The sequence below is a fragment of the Semicossyphus pulcher genome, unplaced genomic scaffold (assembly GCF_022749685.1).
Source record: "Semicossyphus pulcher isolate SPU_LCO1_2020_fin unplaced genomic scaffold, fSemPul1.0.p SCAF_7, whole genome shotgun sequence".
NCBI classification, from domain to species: Eukaryota; Metazoa; Chordata; class Actinopteri; order Labriformes; family Labridae; genus Semicossyphus; species Semicossyphus pulcher.
In genome coordinates this window covers 28,677,611-28,698,235 of record NW_027211748.1, presented here as the reverse complement: position 1 = coordinate 28,698,235, position 20,625 = coordinate 28,677,611, and the positions used below count along the sequence as shown (strand labels likewise).

Sequence of the window (20,625 nt, the reverse complement as noted above, 5' to 3'; positions counted from 1 at the left end):
TCAGTCAAATTAAGCAATGCTTGGACCGATAATCCATAATACCATAGTTTAACAGTATGTTTGATGCATAAAACCTTAGATAAAAATCGAACAAATATAATTACAAATAATTATTATTGATTACTCTCTTTTATAAAAATAATTTTGCAAGATTCTTTGACAAATATAAATATTGCGTCACATGGATTTAAAATTGGGATATGTAAAGAATACCTATACAATTAATTTAATTGTATGATATATAATAAGAAACGAAGGCTCCTCGTTCACTAGAAGGAGTCGGCTCTTAAAACAGACTCGTTCGTGAAGCTCTAGTTGTTTTCAAAACAGCGACTGAGAGCAGCTGAGCACTGCGGTATTATCCGAGCAGCCCGACCTCAGACTCTTCGGACTTCTCCCGTTTCACGCTCGTTTTCCTCGACGAATCTTTTGTTTTTATTATTTTAATTTGTTCGTCCACATCTACCGGGGATTTACACAGAAATATAGTCACTAAATGACAGCCTCTCTCTCCTGCAGGGAGGACAGCTGGTGCGGTGATAACATCGGGGGGGTGATGCCCTTGACTTGGGGAGGAGGAGTTTGGAGGAGAAGGGGGGCACCGTCATCTAATGCACCGAAATAAGTGACATTGTAACTGTGTGATCTTCATTGGCAGGGCTGTCAGGGATGTGGCGCATGCTCTGCAAGTTCATTTCACCCCTGCCAGCCGCGGAGCAGCATTATCCTGCTGAGGGAAGCCATCGCGCTGACATGTTGTGCATCTGCAGGGATCCCTGGAGCTCCGTTGGTCGAGCTGAGGAGGCCTGAGCGGTGTCCATCTCTGGATTAGATGGTGGCAGGAACAAGTGTGCATGACAAGATAAACAAGCCAGCCTGAGGTTGTCCTGTCTGCGCTGCAGATAAGCAGAAGCTGTGAGTCTACTTTCCCCTTTGGTTGACATTGTTGCCTTTTTTTGGGCCTCTTTGTGTGCCAGACTGTGTTTGTGGGAGTAGATGTGCTTATTAATAATAAATGTAATGGGCAGCAGCCCCTGAATTGTAAATTCAGGCTTGGAACTGGGTGGGTTTATTTTCTAACCCCTCAAGAAAGGTGGGCTTTACTGGAGATAATGGCGGACCACGAAGAAGCAGAATTGTCAGAGTCCCTTCAGAAGGAGGAGGGCTTTTCTAGTGAGCTGGAGGAGCCAAACTTCAAGTCTAAAAGTTTGCCTGTTTTAAATGAAGCAGCGCCTCAAGAGGAAACCTTGCTGGCTAGTTCTGTGCGGATGTCGATAACAGCGGAAGAGAGCGCTGAGTTTATCCAGCTTCCAACTAAGACTGAGTCGTTCCAGGCAGAGTCTCCGACAAGAACAAACTATCTGCCCAAGCCGGGGAAGTCTGCGCTGAACAGGCCAAGCTCGTACATGGAGAACACGGAGATCCGTAGGAGTAAAAACTTAGCGAGAAGGAAGCCCCCTGGGTTTTTTGCTTCCAGACTAGCCCAGATCCGTCTGCCCAGCAGGAAGTACCTTGGCATCATCTTGCAGGACTCTCGCTGCTTCCTGTTCTGCATGTGCTACCTGACTTTCATCCAGTCGCTCATGGTGTCCGGCTACCTCAGCAGCGTCATCACCACCATAGAGAAAAGGTACAGCCTGAGGAGCTCCGAATCAGGCCTCCTCGTCAGCTGTTTCGACATAGGGAGCCTCCTAGTGGTCGTCTTTATCAGCTACTTTGGTGGGCGGGGCCAGAGGCCTCGCTGGCTGGCGGTTGGCGGGGTTTTCATAGCTGTGGGCGCCGCCCTATTCTCCTTACCTCACTTCATCTCCCCAGCCTACCAGATCCAGGAGGTCAACTCGTCCTCAGGCAACGAGGGCCTATGTATGAACAGCAACGCCAGCGGCAGGGACCGGGTCGACATCACTTCCTGTCCTAGAGACCAGGAGGGCAATGAGCACAACCTGTACGTGGCGCTGTTCGTTATCGCCCAGATCCTGGTGGGCATGGGTTCCACGCCCATCTACACGCTGGGACCCACCTACCTGGACGACAACGTCAAGAAGGAGAACGCCTCACTGTATCTAGGTAAGAGTTTGTGTGTGAGGAAGTGATCAAACACCGGCCACCACCAAACAACCAACCAACCTCAATGACATCACCAGCAGCTGATGTCACTGATTCGTCATTTTTATTAATATGAACCAATCAGTGAATTCAGCTCTGCAGTGATTGGTTTGAAAGAAAAACGGCAGGTGTTTGGTTTGCAGTTACCTGTTGTTGGATTCATGTGGTCTGTAATCTTGCCACCATCACTTGAGATTCACATCCAGCAGAAAGCAGCACATTAACATACACCTCAGTGGACCCTAAAGACTCAACACAAAGTTTCTCATCTTCAGGAAGTCCAGCAGAATAAAATAAAGTCCGGACCATAAATGCTAATATTTGCTCAGCAACCCAACTAAAACCAAAACAACCATAACAAGAAAATATATAGATATTTCAAATTAAAAGCACATTTTAACTGACAGCTGATGAGCAACAGAACAGATTTGCCTTTAACCATTTTAGAATCCAGTTGTAGATTTCCAATCCGGTGTAAATGGGGGGTTGGTCTGCCGGTTTTCTAACGTATCTCTATTTATTAGAGTTCAGTATATAATGTGGAAAATGCCTGCAGTTGTTGCACATGTTCTCTAATGCTTCTGGCCTGCAGCTCGGTGCATCTGCAAAATCTGTTCTTCCGGCACCAGCGACGTCATTTGATGTAGCCGGTGTCCCGGAAGAACTACAGACTATTTGTAGCCTCTGTCTTTTTTTTCAGACAGTCTGCGGGGGCTGCGAGCCGACCTGCCTTCCACTGCCTGTTTGTCTCGTACATCAAGATCCAGACGTCCAGACGGTTAAATGTTAGATTTAAAAATGTTAGTTACTAAGAAAGTAGTCGAGTGAAAATGTTTCAATGTCAGTGCTATCTCTCAGCTATAGAAAGGTTTTTCAGCAGATGTTGGGAGCCTGGCTGCAGGGATTTGCTCCCATTCAGCCGCAGGAGCATTAGTGAAGTCCTGCAGTGATGTTAGGTGATAAGGCCGGCCTCGCAGTGTTTGAGGTCAGAGCTCTGAGCTGGCCGGTCAAGTTCCTCTGCACCAAAATAGGAAAACCATTTCTTTTTGGAGCTGGCTTTTTGCGCAGGACCACTGTCATGTTAAAACAGGAAGCACAGAGTTGGAAGCGCTCCATTGTCTGAACCATCATTGTATTCAGCCCAGAGATCCACTGGTCAGCAGCTGTAGACAATGTCTGCCTGCACATACCTTCACTATATGGCAACTGTGTGCATTCCAGCAGCTCTGCACTTTGAAGATGCATCTGCAGCGAGCATCCAAAACCACATCATTTAACACAGCAGGCCCCAGTCCTGTGCTCAAAGGCACACCAGCAGTAACTTCCTGAGGTCCCTGTGTTGCCCTACATTTTCACACACTTGTTCCAGATAGTTCTGTGGCCAAATCAACGGTCTGACCTTCAAACTCCCCCCCCCCCCCCACCTTCCCTTTCACATAATTCCCCAGAAGTTCTCGCCCCAGTGGACTCAAACAAGGTAAAGCCTAATTAAACCAACAAATGAGAGCTGGGTTATGAAAGAGAGTAGGGGAGGCGGAGGGAAGAGGGGAAGGTCTTACGTGCATTCCTGTCGTTGAAGGGGAAAAAGTAAAAGTCCCACAGAGCCACGGCTAAGGTCCGAGCTTTGTTCTGAAACAACCAGAGCAGCAAAAAGAGAGAGGCTTTGATTGTCCGTGGTACGATGTCACCTGCAAGAGGTCTGGAGAGTGAAATGTGATGTTGCACTTTCCTGGTTGTAAAAGTAATTTTAGAAATGCAGCAATTTGCAAATTCACAAACTCAACCAACCACTTACAGTTAACTTTCAGGCCTAAATAGTTTGTGCGATCGGCTGACGTCAGCCCTTCTTCTCCAGCCTCTAATGAGTAAAGCATCAGTGTAAAACCATGAGAGTTCAGTCGAGCACCCTCAACCCTGCCAGCTTGCTGCTAGTAAATGTTGTTTGTTCTCAAAGTAAACAGATGAAAGTTTGCTCACCATGTCATAGTTATCTACCATAAAACAATCTTAGTTTTTGCACCATTTAAGACCAAACTTATTTTTATTTCTTAACGACGTGGACACCTTAGTGTTTTACTTTGAGTCTTTTTCTTCCTCACAACATTGCAGGAAAAAAAAGTCTAACTAAGTGCTACAACTCAAATCAAGACGACCCCCCCTTTTCAAGACTGATTATTTATTTTTTAGGGCCAAATTTCTTTGTATTAAGAAATGTTTTATTTGACCTTTTAAATAAAATCATGTTTCAAAATCTTTTAGATTAAATTGTCACCTTTAAATGAACTAAAGTGCCTTTTAAAATTTAAATAAATCATTAACCATCTTAGTGAGGTCTAATTATCGATCAGTCCTGAAACAGCTGGATGACAGCTCCGGTGACAGACCTTCGTTCTGTTTGTCAGTAACACACTCACACACTCTCATGTCAGTCTCTTGGAAGTGGCCACTCGGAGGACCACGGTACGATTTTCTCTGTTAGCATCTGTTAGCTAAGACCGTTAGTATTTTTTACAGGCTGCGGTATGGCGAACCGTTGCGACTTATTTCCAGGCCGGGAGGGCCCGCCCGGTCCTGGGGGACTCCCAGGAGCTTAACCAAGGTGTGGAGGGCCGGGCTAAGCCCGCTGAGAGCGCAGAAGGATGGCAATGGTGGCCTGTGATCTTGTTGGGCTCGCCATTTTCGGCCTTTACACACTGTGACAACAACTATCTTAAAATTAGCATCATAACTCCGCCTCAGTTGTTGGTTAACTTGGCCGACTTTTAAGCCATTTGTTCCGGACAATCACCGTGTCTCTCCCTCTTTCATCCCCCCGCTCTGTAGCTGTGAGTAATGGCTGGCCTCCGTCATGAGGGGTACACTCGCTTTACAGATAACAGCTGCCATCTACTCTGAACGTACAGTATATTGGCCTTTAAAGTCCAGACCCTGAATTTAAGACGATCCCACTTTTTCAGATGGACTTCAACGAAAAAAAAACGGTTTTATCTTCAGACCAATACGGTGTAACCTTCATGGTCCTGTTTTTAACACCTTTCTAGAGCCCGGCTTGGGTTGATTTGGGCCTATCATAAATATATTGGTATCTATATTTTTCCTGTAGGTTATCAAATTCCATCTGTCATCATATTACATCACATTGCTCTCAGACACAGTCCTCTCAGCACTGTCTGCAGCACATGCAGCAGAGCCTCACAGCTGAGCAGACCGTGGTTGATCATGTCTAACTTTTCTTAATTAAAATTCTAGGTTTAAAAAACAGCACCTGTCAGAGTCGTATTGATGCAAAAACATTGCACAGTCTACACAGAAAATGTCTATGTGCATTCCATTCATTATGTCACTATATCAGCATGTTATTTTCCTCTCTTAAATCAGTGTCGGCCTACAACATTCAATATTGGTCGGGCTGTAGTTTTTACGCACACATTCATATCGCTCGTAAAAAATGCTCTTTGGAAACACCAGATATTTTGAAAAGGTTCAATGCTTGGCAGGGGTGAAAACGTATTAATAAAACTAACAACATAAAGTGCAGAGAAACACAAGCTGCAGATGTCCGACCAGGCAACTTTAACCTTGGCAGTCACTGAAGAGTCAAACATGGCGACAAGCGAAAACATCAGATTCGTAGGAAGCAGTGAGAAGACTGTACCACTCTCAAATTAATACAATTTACTTAAATGGTATATTTCCATGTTCTTTTCCTCATCATTTCATGTAATAGTCATTTAATGCACCTTCGTCTCCTGCAGTGGTTTAATAACAATAAAGGGAGAACTGGCTGCTCGACCTGTTGTAACTGAGCTTGTCGTACTTGCATAAGAATAGAGGATGGAAACATTAATTTGTTATTTCTTTGCCAATTCCCTGAAAATGAGGTTACATCGGGATGAAAACGGAACTGCTGTACAGCATTTGTGGAATCAGGTTAAGCAGTTGATGAACCTGCTCGAGAGGTCGTATTAAAAAGTAAAAAAGTTTGTTGTTTAAAACACCTTTTAATTCTTTTTAAAATGCCACACAAAGTAATGTGCAGATATGACTCTCTGCGTCTCTCTTGCATGACTTCTACAGTGAGTCTGATATTAACCATGAAGTGTGCACAAAGGGCTGACTGTACTGGTAGGCCTCTTATGCTACTTAGCCTACTTAGGTTATTATGTTAGCGGGAGAACACGAGATGAGCAGAGACAGATGATGTCTTTAGTCAGTCTGCAGCTGTGCTGTGGATGCAGCATGAATGCCATCTAGATAGACCGCTGCTATATTCATTTAGCCCACTGCCGCCTCTCTGCAGACACTTTTAAACACAGATGGATCAAGCACTTCCAAAAAGCAGGGCGGGATTTCCTGGCACATGCCCCGTGTTAGATGCAAACCCAAATCAATCGGTACCATTTGTCTGGTAATCCCTTTTCAGATCAAAGGTGTCTACTGGTTTCCCTCAGCTGTTAGAGGAGATAAAGGGCCAGCTGGGAGGGAGATTTAAACTTCCTGTGAATCTGAAAGATGGCCGTGCCCTCCGGGAACAGTGCCAGCCCAGCAGCAACACAATGCAACATATTCTGTTTGGGCCCTGCCCCGCCCTGAATAATAACAACAAGGGGGCGTCACTGCAGGACAAAGAGGGAGTTTATTTCCTGTAATTATTAGATGGGGATTCCAAAAGAAGACTCATTCACACAGGACACGAGCTTTGAAGCCACTCGGTTTATCTAATACTGCTGCTAGTGGTGGTAACTATTGGTGCTGATAAAAGACATTACCAAAATTTAGAGGGACATCCATATAAGAAACAGAATTGTGTACCTCGCCAACTATTTAACTGCCTTTTGTGTCAGTCAGCGCTAATAACAAACAAATGTATTTCATGCCTGCAACATTAAAGCCTCAAGGGCGTTCTGCTGTTTCTGTCCTTGTGAAACCAGAGGTCACTTTTTCCAGAGTATTTTTTGGAGCCTTCACTTCACCAAACATGGATCCAGTTTAGGTTCATTTTAGGCAAAACTTCTTGGTTATGCTTAGATACAAAGATTGTGGCTTTTGATAACAAACGTTCCATCAAGGAAGGTAGGAGGAAGTTTCAGATCTGTAGGTAAAAGTATGTTAGAGTAACCCCCTGCTAAAACAGTCTCACTCCGGGAACACACCGGACGCCGAAGCGCCGCGAATAGCCGCGGCGCGGAGCCCGTTTCCTTTCGGCTCCCATGTTAACCGATTGTGTCGTTCACACCAGACGCGCCACGGCGCACACTTCCGCAGCCGGCTCGCGCCCTGCAGCGATCGTTTCGGCGTCTGGTCTATTTTTTCCGCGAGCCGCGAGCGATCGTGTCAATCCTGGCAGGAAGTCACACATGAAACAACGAGAGAATCCGGTTTTTCAAAATTAAAACAATTTTCAAAATAAAACACAGAGATTGACAAATGCGATGTTATATTTGTGTGCTTTTATATATTTGTCAGTATCTAAACAGAGCGCGAGAGAGACGAAGATACACACAGACATAGACACACACACACACACACACACACACATACACATACACACACGGACATAGACACACACACAGACACAGACACACGCGCACGCACACACACACACACAAGAAAGAGAGAGACATAAAGTGGACTGGCTATAGGGGGTGCGGGCGGGGTGTCAAAACACACACGCAAACAGAGAGAGAGAGCAAGAGAGAGAGAGCATGATGAAAAAACAGCTCCAAATGTGAGTAAACGACAGCTGAGGAGCAGAGGCGCTTGACGACCGGCGCGGAGAAATGCGCGTCTGGTGTGAACGGAAGTGATTTTTGTTGCGCGGCGCTTTGCAGTGCTTCGGCATCCGGTGTGTCCCCGGCGTCAGTCTGCAGGCTGCTGTGAAAGCTTGCTTTCAGACAGACTTCTCCAGATGTTGCACTTTGTGATGTCACAAAGTGGAGGAACTCTGTATTTGGGCATCTGCCAGAGACACAGCAGAACTTTATGCCCCTGGCACAGTTCACGGACACTTCCACCCAGCAGCTCAGTCTGCCTCCAACACTTTTTTCACTCCACCGCTCTGCTCAACGGCTCTGCTCGTCAAGTTGGTTCAGAATGTCTTGGAGAAAGTGTTTCGCTGGCTGTGAAGGAAAGACATCAGTGTTTACTTTTCCAAAGGACAAGACATTCATTTCAAATCGCAGAAGTGAAGTTTACTCTTTGCTGACAACTCTGTAACACGGCCACAGGGCAGGAGGCGTGCCTCAGTTCTGAGAGTGGCTGAATCAGAAGAAAGCAGACTTGTCGGGGCGGGGTTTGTTAAAGGGACTGAGCTGACTGAGTCGTTTCAGGCAGAGGCTGTATGAGGGCCTGCACAGCGCACCAGTGTGAGAAATATAAGGAGTCTTTTTAAACTGCGAATTAAGCTAAGGAACTCCACAGGTATCACAGAGTGAAATATGAAGCTTTAAATGAGCAGAATATCCACCGTAAAGGAAGTTAAGTCACATTACTGCCAACGTTGCAAGTCCGGGGATTTTAGGTCCACTCATCGACGGCCCCCTCAGTGGACTTTTTTTCTCCTATGTATGGCATCACCAGCCTGAGTTAAGGCTTTGATTTTAGAGGCACAAAATATACATCCAATTGAAAAACACAAGTTTTGTAATTCATGCTGAATAAATGAACAAAAAAGACAATTGGTGTCCCGGGACAGGTTTCATGACTATTCCACAAACTGCCGTGAGTCAGGGTTGGATAGTTAAACATTTGGACGTTGATCTGTTGCTGCAACAGCTTCCACTCTTCTGGCTTCGGGCTTTTCTCCAGATTTTTGGCCTAATTTATAGCATCTCCACACACGTCTGTGTGAAAGGTGCAGCACCCTTGCTTTCTGCAGTAGAACAAACATTCTGGTCCATTTTGTCCTGCTTTGCGTTAGCCTACATATGAGATCATGCCCAAAGGCGTAACAGACATCCATTAGAATAATTCAGCACAATATTGCTTTGTAACCCCAATAAGAGACGCTCTGTTTGGCTCCCATGCGAGGCAGCGGGCCACGCTGCAGCCACTTGAAATTTTAATGTGCCAGCTCAGAGGCGCAATATGGTGCTCGCTGGGTTTAACAGCGCCAGCTCGTGTTTGGCTCATGCTTTGTCATGTTACTGCGCACGTTACCTCAGACCTGGAGTTTCTGCACCACTGAACCGACAGAGCTCTTTCTGTAATACTATTATAATGCGAGTAATAAGGATTAATTTGATGTCTGATGTGACAGGATTTATTGTCACATGGGAGTCAGACATGTCTACATGCTCTGCTGATAAAAACGGGCTTTCTTTGTTTACGTCCAATCCAGAGGAGAGAGCAAAAGAGGCAATAAAATGATGCTATACCGCATCAGCACCAAATAACCCCTCAAACATGGCTGTGTCCCCTTTTCATGATAACATGTAATCATGTCTGCACTCTGCTTTCTCGGAGAATAACAGTTTTTTTGCTGTGCTTAAGTGCTTAAGAGTAGCCTGATGGTCAGACAGAATTTCCCTTCTTGATTCAACTGACGTTTTGTTCATGTCAGCTGTTTTCTGTTCGGGTGGGGGAGCTACTTTTTCCCAGCATACCTTATTTTTTTGTCAGCAAAGAGGCTGTCAGAGCAGTCAACTTAACATTTGCATTGAAAATACGTCTCTTACAACCAGTGCAGCCGAGTCAGTCCCATCAGTGTTGCCATTTTCTGTCTCTGTGTTTAATGGATTTATCTGTGTTTCTGGCACTAACACAGGAAGATGACGTACCCATTCTTAATCCTGTCTGCAAAGCTCTGATTGGTTGGTTGTTTTATTCCCACCAACGTTGGTGGTGTTTTTCTCAGAGGTCTGAAACCATCATCGGGTTTGAGTTTCTCAGGTGTAAAGCTGTGGTTGTGCTGTGTGCTGTTTATAAATGTTACAATAGGAAGAAACAACGCATAATGATCTTTATCATCACTCATCTTTTTGATGCATCTTTGACTTTGTATCATCTCAAAAGAATCGTGAAAAAAATCATTTTTTACACAAAATCTGTTTTCGTTCAAATTGAACGTCACGATGTGAAGCAGAGAAGAACAGAAACTCCTTTGAACATTCTGCGCTCTGAGCTATAACTTAACCTTAAGGTCTGCTCGGGCCGGTACACTGGGTTTTTAGCTTACTTTTGGGGGAACTGGCATGTGATGAGCACCACATACCACATCCCCTGTTCTTTAATGTGCTGGTTTTGTATCCAAGTCATTGTTGGTTTCTTGTTCTGTTCCACAGGAAGTCAAAAATTCTAAGCCACAAACCAGATTGACTTGTTTAAACGGATATTGTGGTCTGTCTCTGTGTCCCTTTGTCTCCATACTGTGTCTGTCCGAAAAATATGTACATACGCAACTTATCAGGTATATAGGAGCTGAACTTTACCTGAGACCCGGGAACGTTGGCAGGAAAACCAGGGACTAAAAGGAGTTCGTCTGTCCTGGTACCAGAAAAGTCTGGTGGGTGGAGGGCCTAAAATTGAAATGTTAGTGAAGTTAGAAATATTCTTTCGTCTGCTGACTTACGAGTTTAAAGAGAGAGAAACGGGATGAGGAAACGGCAATGAAAATAAATCCTTACCTTGATTAGAGATCATTTTTAATGTCAAGCTTGTGTTACAAACTGGAGTTTGAAGTTTGAAGTCATTTACCAGGCAGAGAGGGTCTATTGAAGCGATGCTTGCAAGTTGCATTATGGGAGGTAGAGAGAGCTGTTGGAGCTTAACCCATGTTAGGTACTTCTACTTGGTCCATTCTTTTTTAAAATCTGTTTCTTGTGAGTCCCTTCCTTCATGTAAAGCTAAATCTCCTGGGAATCCCTTTAATCACTCTGTGGATTTTGTACTTTTGAACCGTTAGCTGTCGCCTGACGGACATATCGTCCAGCAGTCACTCTTAGCAGCACAAACAGAGGACCAGGAAAGTGAAAAAGTGCAGGAAGACTCTTCACAGATTACACGGAGGCCGATGTCGGCGCTGGCTGGCGGTGGGAAGTTGTAACGAGGCAGTGCTGGGTCAGCAGGTTGAAAACACGGCCATCCCCATTACATTTCATTGTGTCTCCCCTCTTTCCATGCTGCCTCTTTGGCCTGGCCTGGCCTCAGCTGTCTGCCTCTCTACCTCACTCGGCCTCCTCTCAGCGTGTCGACCAGACAAAAAGATGCAGCTGCAGATTTGTAGTGTTTAAGAAGCAGTATGACACGAAAAAAACTCATCCATCAACTGGCAAAGATGGACTGAACTTGGCAACTCCAATCCTGATTTATGATAAACGCATTACAGGCTCACAAGCTTTTTCTTGTTGATTGAGGTCCACGTTTTCCTGAGGCTCTTGAAACCTTTAAAAAAAACACAGTAATTTCAAAATTACATTTAACATTTAATGACTCTGACACAGCTTTTCCTATAATTTACAGCAGCCATCGACCCCTTTTACGGCCGAGTTGTGTTGCCTGTCGCTGGCCCAGCACGTCCGGACTCGTGTACTCAGGGCTCTAGAGAGCAATATGACTACAGATGCAGCTTCTGTTAGAGCGGCGGTGGGACCTAGGAGGGCTCTCTACGCTCCCACTATGTGTGTGATTGCTATGCCGCACTGTGAGGACATATTAGTGTGTTAATGTAGTGCTTTCAGGAGCGACAGACACATTATTATAATGGAAGTTGCCTTAACAGGTTATGTGCACAAAGAAGAAAGTGTTAAAGGGAGCTGGCTAACATGCTACCAGCTAGCCACAGGAGCTGGTGTTGCAGCCTGTAAAACATGACTCACAGCTCAGTTCAGAATGTGTCTTAAACCGGATCTGACCAGATCACGCTGCTTGGCTGAATCCACCTGTTTTATAACAGACAACAGGCTGCATTAGAACACACACAGTGTGTAACCTCAGCACTGTGCATGACAGTTTTGCAGGAATCAGAACGTTACATTTCATGACGTGGTTTAACTTAAGTTTCATCTCTTGGATGTAGACAGTCAGGAGTGTTTCCGGCTCACAACTTTCTCACTGTTTTAATTGAATCACTTTTTAGAGCTCAGTTGTTTTTAACTGAAACAGGCTGAGCTAAAGTAAAGACAGAAGAGACCCAGATCTGAAACGTGAGACCTTTAATGATCATGTCCGCCTGAACAATGTGAGATAAACAACCTTAACACACATTGTTGAGCAGCAGCAGAGTCAGCCGACATGTGTGTTAGCTGTCTCTGGGCAAAACATGGTGTTTTTCCTGCATGCCTCTACAATGTCTAACACAAGATAGCCAATCACAGACATTATTAGGTTTTGGTTTAAGCATGCTGCATGCTTATTAGCTCATTGACCCAGTGTGAGATTTGGTACTGAAAGAATTTTTGGATTCTCCCTGGTCTAGAAGTAATTCAGCCCCCAGTCCTTGTCACGGGGGGGAAGTTGAAGAGGATGTAAAACTAGGTAACTAAATGTGACAGCTGATAGTCTTCCTGTGGGGGCCTCATGAAGCATCCATACGCAGGCTTTCCCTCATGAAATTTGCTGAGGCGGCTGAAGCAACTCATCATGATCTCTTCTGATGCGAAACCATTGACGATAGAAGTCCAGCTGTTCTTTACAGTCTGGGAACAAACTTGAGACTTCGTAGGTTAAACGTGTTTTCGGTTGATGTTTTTTAAACTTCAGCCTCGAGTCGGATCAGCAGTGAAGCAGTGCCCTTTCCTCACATATTATTATAGCTGCAACTATCGATTACTCTCATTATTGAGCTGCAAATTTACTCCGTTAAATGTTTTATCATTAAAATGTGTATTGTTTGGTCTCATTTCCCTCAGCTTCGATCGACATGTGCAGATCGCTTGTTTTGTCCGACTTATAGTCCAAAATGATGCAGAAAATAGGGCTGATCTGTGCTCGGACTCTCCAACAGTTGCCACTATAATTAATGTACAAATAAGTAAACGAATGCTGCCATTGTCCGGTTGTTCTTTTCGTGGATGAGATGAAGTCCATTCAGTTATCCACAGCTGGAAACCCTGCTGAAGCCCTTGCTTTGCATAAAGGTGGCTTTCTTTGGCTGCATCAGACACATACCAAACGCTGACCCTTTGAGGAGCTGCAGCGATGTGAAATGTATTTCTTTATTGGTGATGCTTGCATCGCATGCACGCTGTAAAGTTTGAGTCAAAGGCATAGATGGACGATGCGTCTCCATCTGCTCTCATTGTATGAAATTGAAGCCAAATAACCCCCCTCTTGCAATGGTGACGTCATTTGGAGCCAAAGCTGCGCGGTAGAGATCGGCAGGTGGACTACATGTAGGGCCCGATCAGACAGACAGTGTTTTAGCAGCTGGGGGGGGGGGATTTTTTGTAGTTGTTTTCAATGAGAGGGACGCTTTTCGCGTGCTACTTTTGCGTTGCTGAGCGCCTCGTGTTTTTCCGCTCTGTGCGCCTCGCGGAAACGGTCTGAGCGTCTCGAGTTGAATAAACTTCCACAGAAAGCTCCCGACGTCATTGACGTTTTGTCCAATCCTAAGAACGGAGAGGCGAGTCTTCTCAAATAACTCTGAGAAAAATGTATGTGATGTATTTTATAGTCTGACTCATGTCCCATCTGTTAACATGGAGGAGGTAGGCTTTATGACCTATACTGCAGCCAGTCAGCAGGGGGCGATAGAGAAGGTTTGGCTTCACTTTTAGGGAGCTGTCATGTCGGCCATCTTTATATACTGTCTATGTTCAAAGGCAGAAACATGTTCTGTTCATTTTAGGATTTTGTTGCTGCAAAACGGCAACTTATTCACCCAGTTTGTAATATTTACCACCTGTGCTGCTCTCACACCTTGCGTTTCCAGTTTTATTGATTATATTGGCAGTAGTTCCTGTGACAGTAGAAAGTTTATTTTAAAAATAGATAGTGTTCTTTCATTGTTTTGCCCTGCATGTTGTTGTTTCTGGATCATTTGTCTATACAAGTTTCCAGGGTTACTGGATTTACAGCACGAATATGTGGAGGAATCGAAGTCGTGGCCTACTTTCAGTAAATTGAACGTGAACAACAAGGCAGAAAATCAGTTTGCTTTGAGGAAGTTTTCCCTCCATCAGCACAAACACTGCTGCCTCAACACAGGCTCCTCCATCCCTCTCTGCCTCTGCTTCCCCATCCCTCCATCCCGCCTCATTTCCCTTATTCATCACATTCTCTTTCTGCCTTTATTCCACTCTGTATTTCCTTTCAGTTTTTGTGCTTGTATTTTCCCCCCTACCCTCTTTCTCTTGTTCTTTCTATCTTCCGTCAATCTGCTCTAGGTTTGTTTCCATGCTTTTGTTTTATGTAAAGTTTGCATGAAAAATGTGAACTCAAACATTAGACCTGTAGAAAAATGTGCTTTATGTCATTGTGTTAAAAAACCTGTTAATCTTCGAGGCATCCACTCCACCAGAAACCTCTAATATAAAAGGATCAGAAATAGCAGGGGTAACTATAGTGAACTTTACTGCAACATTCCTGCTTTAGCCCAGGTTTATGTGGATTAGAAGGGTCTAATTTTACAGTAGATTAAAAGGGCACTCCTCTGGGAAGCATGAGAGCCAACGCTGATGTGTGTACTTCAGAAACATATTTGTGTTATGCTCAATAAAATGACAAATAGCTAACAATGCTCATTACAGCTTCTTAAAGCCCAAAGTGACGTATACTATCAATAATGACAAAGAAACTTTGACGTTTTTGCTTGAAAAATACCTGAAGAGGATTAGTGGATGACGACAATAGGCAGCAATTTATGTAAGGGATGTAAGGGAATAGAAGTCGGACAGGGTGAGCAGGAGAGCAGGCGTTTTGTCTCACCCTGAAGGGGCTGCTCACTTTACATTATTCTGCTTATTACACTGCTTTAACTTACGAATTCAAAGATGTGACACAATATGTTGATTTGGAAATGATTTTATTAATTTAAAAATGATTCCTTCCGTCTTCCGTTTAACAATAGTCCGTTACACTCAGAGTGAGAGCTGCGTCCATAGCGACTGTTAACTCTGTCGCCTTCTTTAAATGAGCTAAGCTAAGTTGTTTTTACTCACATTAAAATGGAACCATTTCCACTGATGGTGACGTAAGACACGGTGAACGGTACAACGGGAGGTTTTCTGTCTCGTCACTGTCTCAGCCTCACCGTCTGTAAACACTGCCGTATCCCGTACTGTGTTCTGTTTACTTCATGTGCCGTCTTATGTTTTGTAGCTCTCTCTGTTGTAGCCTTCAGTTTTTGCATCTTTTAACCTTTACTGCTTTCTCTCAGCTGTTTTGTCTCGTTTCTTTTTTCCCTCTCTAAACAGACCGACCTCAAATTTACCGTATTTCTTTCAGCGGATTGATATGATTGCAGTTAGTCCTCCGGATTGTGTGTATAGAGCCGCGTCCCTAGCAACGGTCTGTTCTTCATAGCAACGGCCTGTTATCAAAAAATAGCAGACCTCGGAATGCCGTAATTAACCAATCAGAATCAAGTATTTAACACAGCCATGTAATTAATATAGTAATAGGTGTAAAACACAAGTTTTAATTCAACTTTTGTTTTTCCCTAAATATAGATTCATTTCATACATAAAGCGGCGGTTAGTAATTGTCATTTTAGTTTATTATATGTATATTATATATATCATTTTCTGTAAAGTTCTTGTTCTTGTTGAATGCAGTTGTTAAAGAGCTTCCGCCCGAGTGCACCAGCTGGTTGTAAAAAAATAGGTCTTATCTCTTACGTCCGACTTAGCTACGACCGACTTCTTAATTGGAATTTAAACCGAGTGCAGCAAGCTGCACTGACACCGGTCGTTGCTGCGCCTGGTCTTATGATGCGCGTCCACGAGAACATTCGAAAAGCGGTGACTGTTACCAAGCAACACACGTCTCCACTCACTAACTCCCTCATCAAATGATCGACAGAAGATATGTATAACAAAACAAAAGTAAAGAAAAATTAATTTTACAGCTTGTGAAATGAGGAAACATAAATAATCAAGCATGTTGTTGTCCGGTGTACATTTATCATCTCTCCCTCTGTGTTCTGAAAGGCCCTACTGGCACAAAATCTGAGCTCAGTCAGCACCTGCAGGGCGGGGACAGCTGCGCGTTTCTGTCCGACACATGCTGCAGCTGAGGGGAGAGCTCTTTGATTCAAACAGGAACAAAAACGAAACCTTTCGATCACCTTACAGTCCGATCACGGATGACTCTCGTTTTAACGCCCTTTCATATATCCTGTAAAACAACAAGACGTGCTGCCTGTCGTAACTCAGCTCTAAGTCGGACGTAAGGTTACGACCAGGCGTACGCCCAGCTGCTGCACTCGGCTCCTGAAGTCCTAAATAAAATACGGAACAACTAGCTTTTATTTTTAAGCTAAATCACTAACTCTCTGATTAACTCTCTGAATAATTTAATGCCTCTAACCTGACATTCAATATCAACTCTTAAAAAATCACCTTTAAGATTCTCCAAACACCTTTTGGTCAGTTAATTAAAAAATATGGAGATTTGATACCCAGCAGTAGCTTCAGAGGAAAAGCAACATCTTTGTATAAAAGTAGAGGATGGAAATTTCTTTTGCTGAAAAAGTTTAAACTTAACATTTTAATGTGAAAATAAAATCTCTCACTATCTTCTTAACGGCCCTCATCGTCTCTCTGCATCTCCACATCGTTCAGTTTTTGTCTCCCTTCCAGTCGTCCACCTTTCCACCAGCAGCCTGCTCGTGTTTTATCCCTCTGCTGCTGGTCGGTATCACGTTGCGTAACACGGCAGCCCGCCAGCCGAGGGTTTTCCCTCTCCTCCTGCTAGATAAGGGATTATCCACGATGCCGGCTGGGTCCCCTCGGAAAGCCCAAGCCCTCAATCCCATCCCGATGCTTTATCATCCCGGGCTCTGGCTGTCCCAGTCAGATGATGTAACAGTCGAGCGGAGAGATGTGTTGGGGGGGGTCAGGATATATGTTTCTGTGAAGATGCTCTGCAGATGAGTAACTGCAGGGCTTGTGCTGATGCTGAGGAGTATCTTTGAGTGTTGATGGGTCCTGAAATGTCCAGAAAAACTCACTATTTTTGAGGATTATTGACATTTTTTGGATAATGGTTGGATTCCTAACTTATAATTTTTTACGTAATTTATCAGGTATAAATTCTATGTCTCCAGCTTCCAACATGTGGAGTGCTGGGTGTTTTTTGTCCGTTTTTTTTGCTTGTTATAGATCAGTCCGACAACTCCCGTTTGTAATAGTTTGAAATGCTTGTTGCAGCTGCAGAGCTTGTGTTTTGCGTCTTGGCTCCGATCTCATCGCTCCATGCAGATTTATTTTACATGCAGAGATCGGAGGTGTGATGAGATAATATCTTAAACCGCCCTACTTGTAACCTGCAGGTGGATGCTGGGGTGGTGGTGGGGCTGAAAGTATGAGCGCAGTACTGGCGCAGGCCAGCGGGGGCAATGACAGAGCAGAGGGAGAGAGACGGGAAATCTTGCAGCTTAAATGGACAAATTGGGAGGACGTGTTTGCCAGGTGGTTGTGCAGAATCAGTGCAGCTCCAGTCGCCTGCCTGAACTAGCTCACAGGTGTCGCTCCATTTGCGCCACCATTTTTTTGAAAGCTAAATTATTTAACCTGATGGAACGTGATGGACGTTTTCCAGCTAGCTAGCTAAAGTATGCAGCTAAAACACAAGTGCAGAGACTGAACTGACAAAAAGCTGTCTGACTTTGGTCTTCTCAAATGATGCTTAGAAAAAGTACATTTTTAGGGAGGGTTATAGCACATAGTGTCATGAAAAGTACGTATGAGCCTGTATTTTTGTTCATAATTAAGCCTAGTCACAACCGTTTCTTCTACACATTCTCTGCTTTACATTTGAGCTAACTTTGTCTAACAGGAAACAATGAAATATATGCAAACTTCTGTGTTAAAGTTACTCAATTATCTAAACTTGATGCCTAACTTTAACCCTTATGTAACGCTACAACTCAAACTAATCCAGCATTAAGATCTTGGTACAAAAGGCCGTGTGTGTGCGTCATGTGTGCAGATCATATGACTGTGTAATGAGGGGCCTTCTCGGGGTTTAGAATAAGACTTCTCCAATTAGAGGGAATTAACATCCTAAAGTCTTTGGCCGAGGTTGAAAGCAGACACAAAAATCCAGTGGCGTGACTTAAAAACTCAAAGCTGGGCCAGGCACTGGAGCAGACTGGAGGTTATCTAACTGTGAGAGTCCTGGGAACTCACCGGGAGCTCTGGGTTCATGTCAGTAGTCGTTTGAAAGACGCCTCATGTAGAGGTTTGATCACCAGAGCTGTACTTTTCAAAATAAGGCGACACCTTGCTTATGATCAGTGTTGGGGGTAACGTGTTACAAAGTAATCCACTAGATAACTCGGATTACTTTTTTGTTGTAACTAGTAAGGTAACAAGTTAGTTCTGCAAGTCAAATAATCTGTTATTTAATTACTTTTTCATGAACAGTAATCTGTTACTGGAAAATAAATCACCGTGTGTCTCTTTTCCTTTTGCTCCCTGAAGCTCTGTTTCTGTTTCTTTCCTCCTTCTTGGCAGGTCGCTGCGTACCAGCAGGAGATAAACACAGCTGTGTCAGTGCGCATGTGTAGCTAGCTAACTCAGCTAGCGAGCTGTCAGAGAGGACATTGTTACTTTGTGGAAATATTCACATTATTCTGAATGTTTGGGTGAAAGGGGCGAGAACAACATGATGGTGAAATGTAAGCTGTGTCTGGAGGAGAAGTGCTCGTCAGCTGTGAAGAGCTCGACTTCAAACGTGAAGAAGCATCTGCAGCTAAACACAGCTCCACAACACTGGTGGGACTAAGAGCCTGTGTTGTATTGTTGTCATGGAAACAGCTGTGCCTAATACTGTACGCCTCTGCCCAGTTCAATGTCAGACTGTTAGCATCATAAAGAGCTGTAAAGGTTATACTGCGTCTGTCAGTCCTGTTATCAGGCTGCAGAGTTACAGATTATGGGCCGTAAACGAGGCGAAGCAGAGACGGTAGAGTCGAAACATTCGAAGGTAGACGTACAGCAGGCTACACACCGTCCTGACGACATAACACATGTGTGTAACGAGTCGCAAAGGGGGTTTAATTTTAGAGAACACAAAAGTGATCACACGTTACTTTACTCAGAAGGTAACGCAGTAACGTAATAAAATCCACCACAGTTGGTGGAGACCAAAAACGGAGACAAAAGGAGTGAATATTGGACCTACAATAATCAGGCTGACAGAAACAAGACTTCACTGTGATGATAATGTTTCCCTGTGACTGCTGGATGTGTTTTACGAACACCACTTCATAAAACAGTATGATAGGCTGATTTTATATCTGTTTGGATGTTTTTTTTGCCTCTGAGTGACCAGAAACTGCTTATTAATTAAAGTTTGAGCACTTCCCTTATCTCTCTTCTCCTCCCCTCTCCTCAGCCATCATGTATGTGATGGGAGCACTGGGTCCAGCTGCTGGTTACCTGCTGGGAGGAGTCCTCATCGGCTTTTACGTGGACCCCAAGACTGTTGTGAACATCGATCAGAGCGACCCCCGCTTCATCGGAAACTGGTGAGAAAAATCAGGCTACCTTTGTTTCTGTGTTTGCTCTGTGCATCAGTGTTAATTCAAAGAAAAGCTTTGCCTGAATAAAACAAAGTTCAACGTCAGAAAAGTTCTAGGATTTACATTTGAAAATAAGTATTTTTCGCTTGTTACAAGATCGTTTGTGTTTGGTATATTGAAACACATGCCATGAATAATTGGCCTTCCGGACATGCCTCAGATATAATATGCCACCAAACATTGTCAGGGCTCATGACATCAAATGCAGGCGCACACAGTTTGGTTAATTTCACCGCCTTCTTCAGGGTCTAGATTAGTGCCCAGTTCAATGACCTGTTTATTGAACTGTTTAGTTCAGGCTGAACTTGGCCCGGCTTGGTATCAGGATTTCATACAACATAAACTTTCCTACAAACAGGTTGTAAAGGTTTGCCAACCTTTAGATTTTCGACCCAAAGCTGCTGCGAGCAAAAGAGAGAGAGCAGTGCGGTCGAGCGACATAGACAGGAAGTGAAGAGAGCGAGCGTCGTTAATGTAAATAAAGCAGTGAAATAAGATGTTATTTTCTGATTGTTTCACAGCGGTTAAACAACAAACATGCCTACACCGCCGTACAACCCCCGCAGGAAGGGGCAGGGTTAGTTTTTATAGGCCGAAGTCGACTGTGTGTGTGTCTCCGTCTCCGTCACACCTCCGTCTCCGTCACACCTGGGGCTCTGACACGGCAACGACACAGAGGACTGTTCTCTCAGAACGACACATGAAAACGTTTCGTCCCTTTAACGTCTCATAAAGATGCACAAGTTACAGACAGAGAGCAGAGCAGAGAGACAGACATGTTTTCATGTGGTCCCGACCTGCGGACTGTCCGCTATGCTCCAGACCACTGCCCA

The 20,625-nt window shown here is 44.3% G+C and overlaps 1 protein-coding gene across 1 annotated transcript in view; it reads left to right on the top strand.

Moving 5' to 3' along the window:
- The first annotated feature begins 992 nt into the window (after positions 1–992).
- LOC138611978 (solute carrier organic anion transporter family member 5A1-like) overlaps positions 993–20,625 on the top strand; it is a 32,007-nt gene continuing 12,374 nt past the window's right edge. The window contains exons 1-2 of the mRNA XM_069685258.1: positions 993–2,067; positions 19,606–19,738. Of these exons, the coding sequence (XP_069541359.1) occupies positions 1,113–2,067; positions 19,606–19,738 (1,088 nt within the window). The 5' untranslated portion in view covers positions 993–1,112. The remainder of the gene's footprint in view (positions 2,068–19,605; positions 19,739–20,625) is intronic.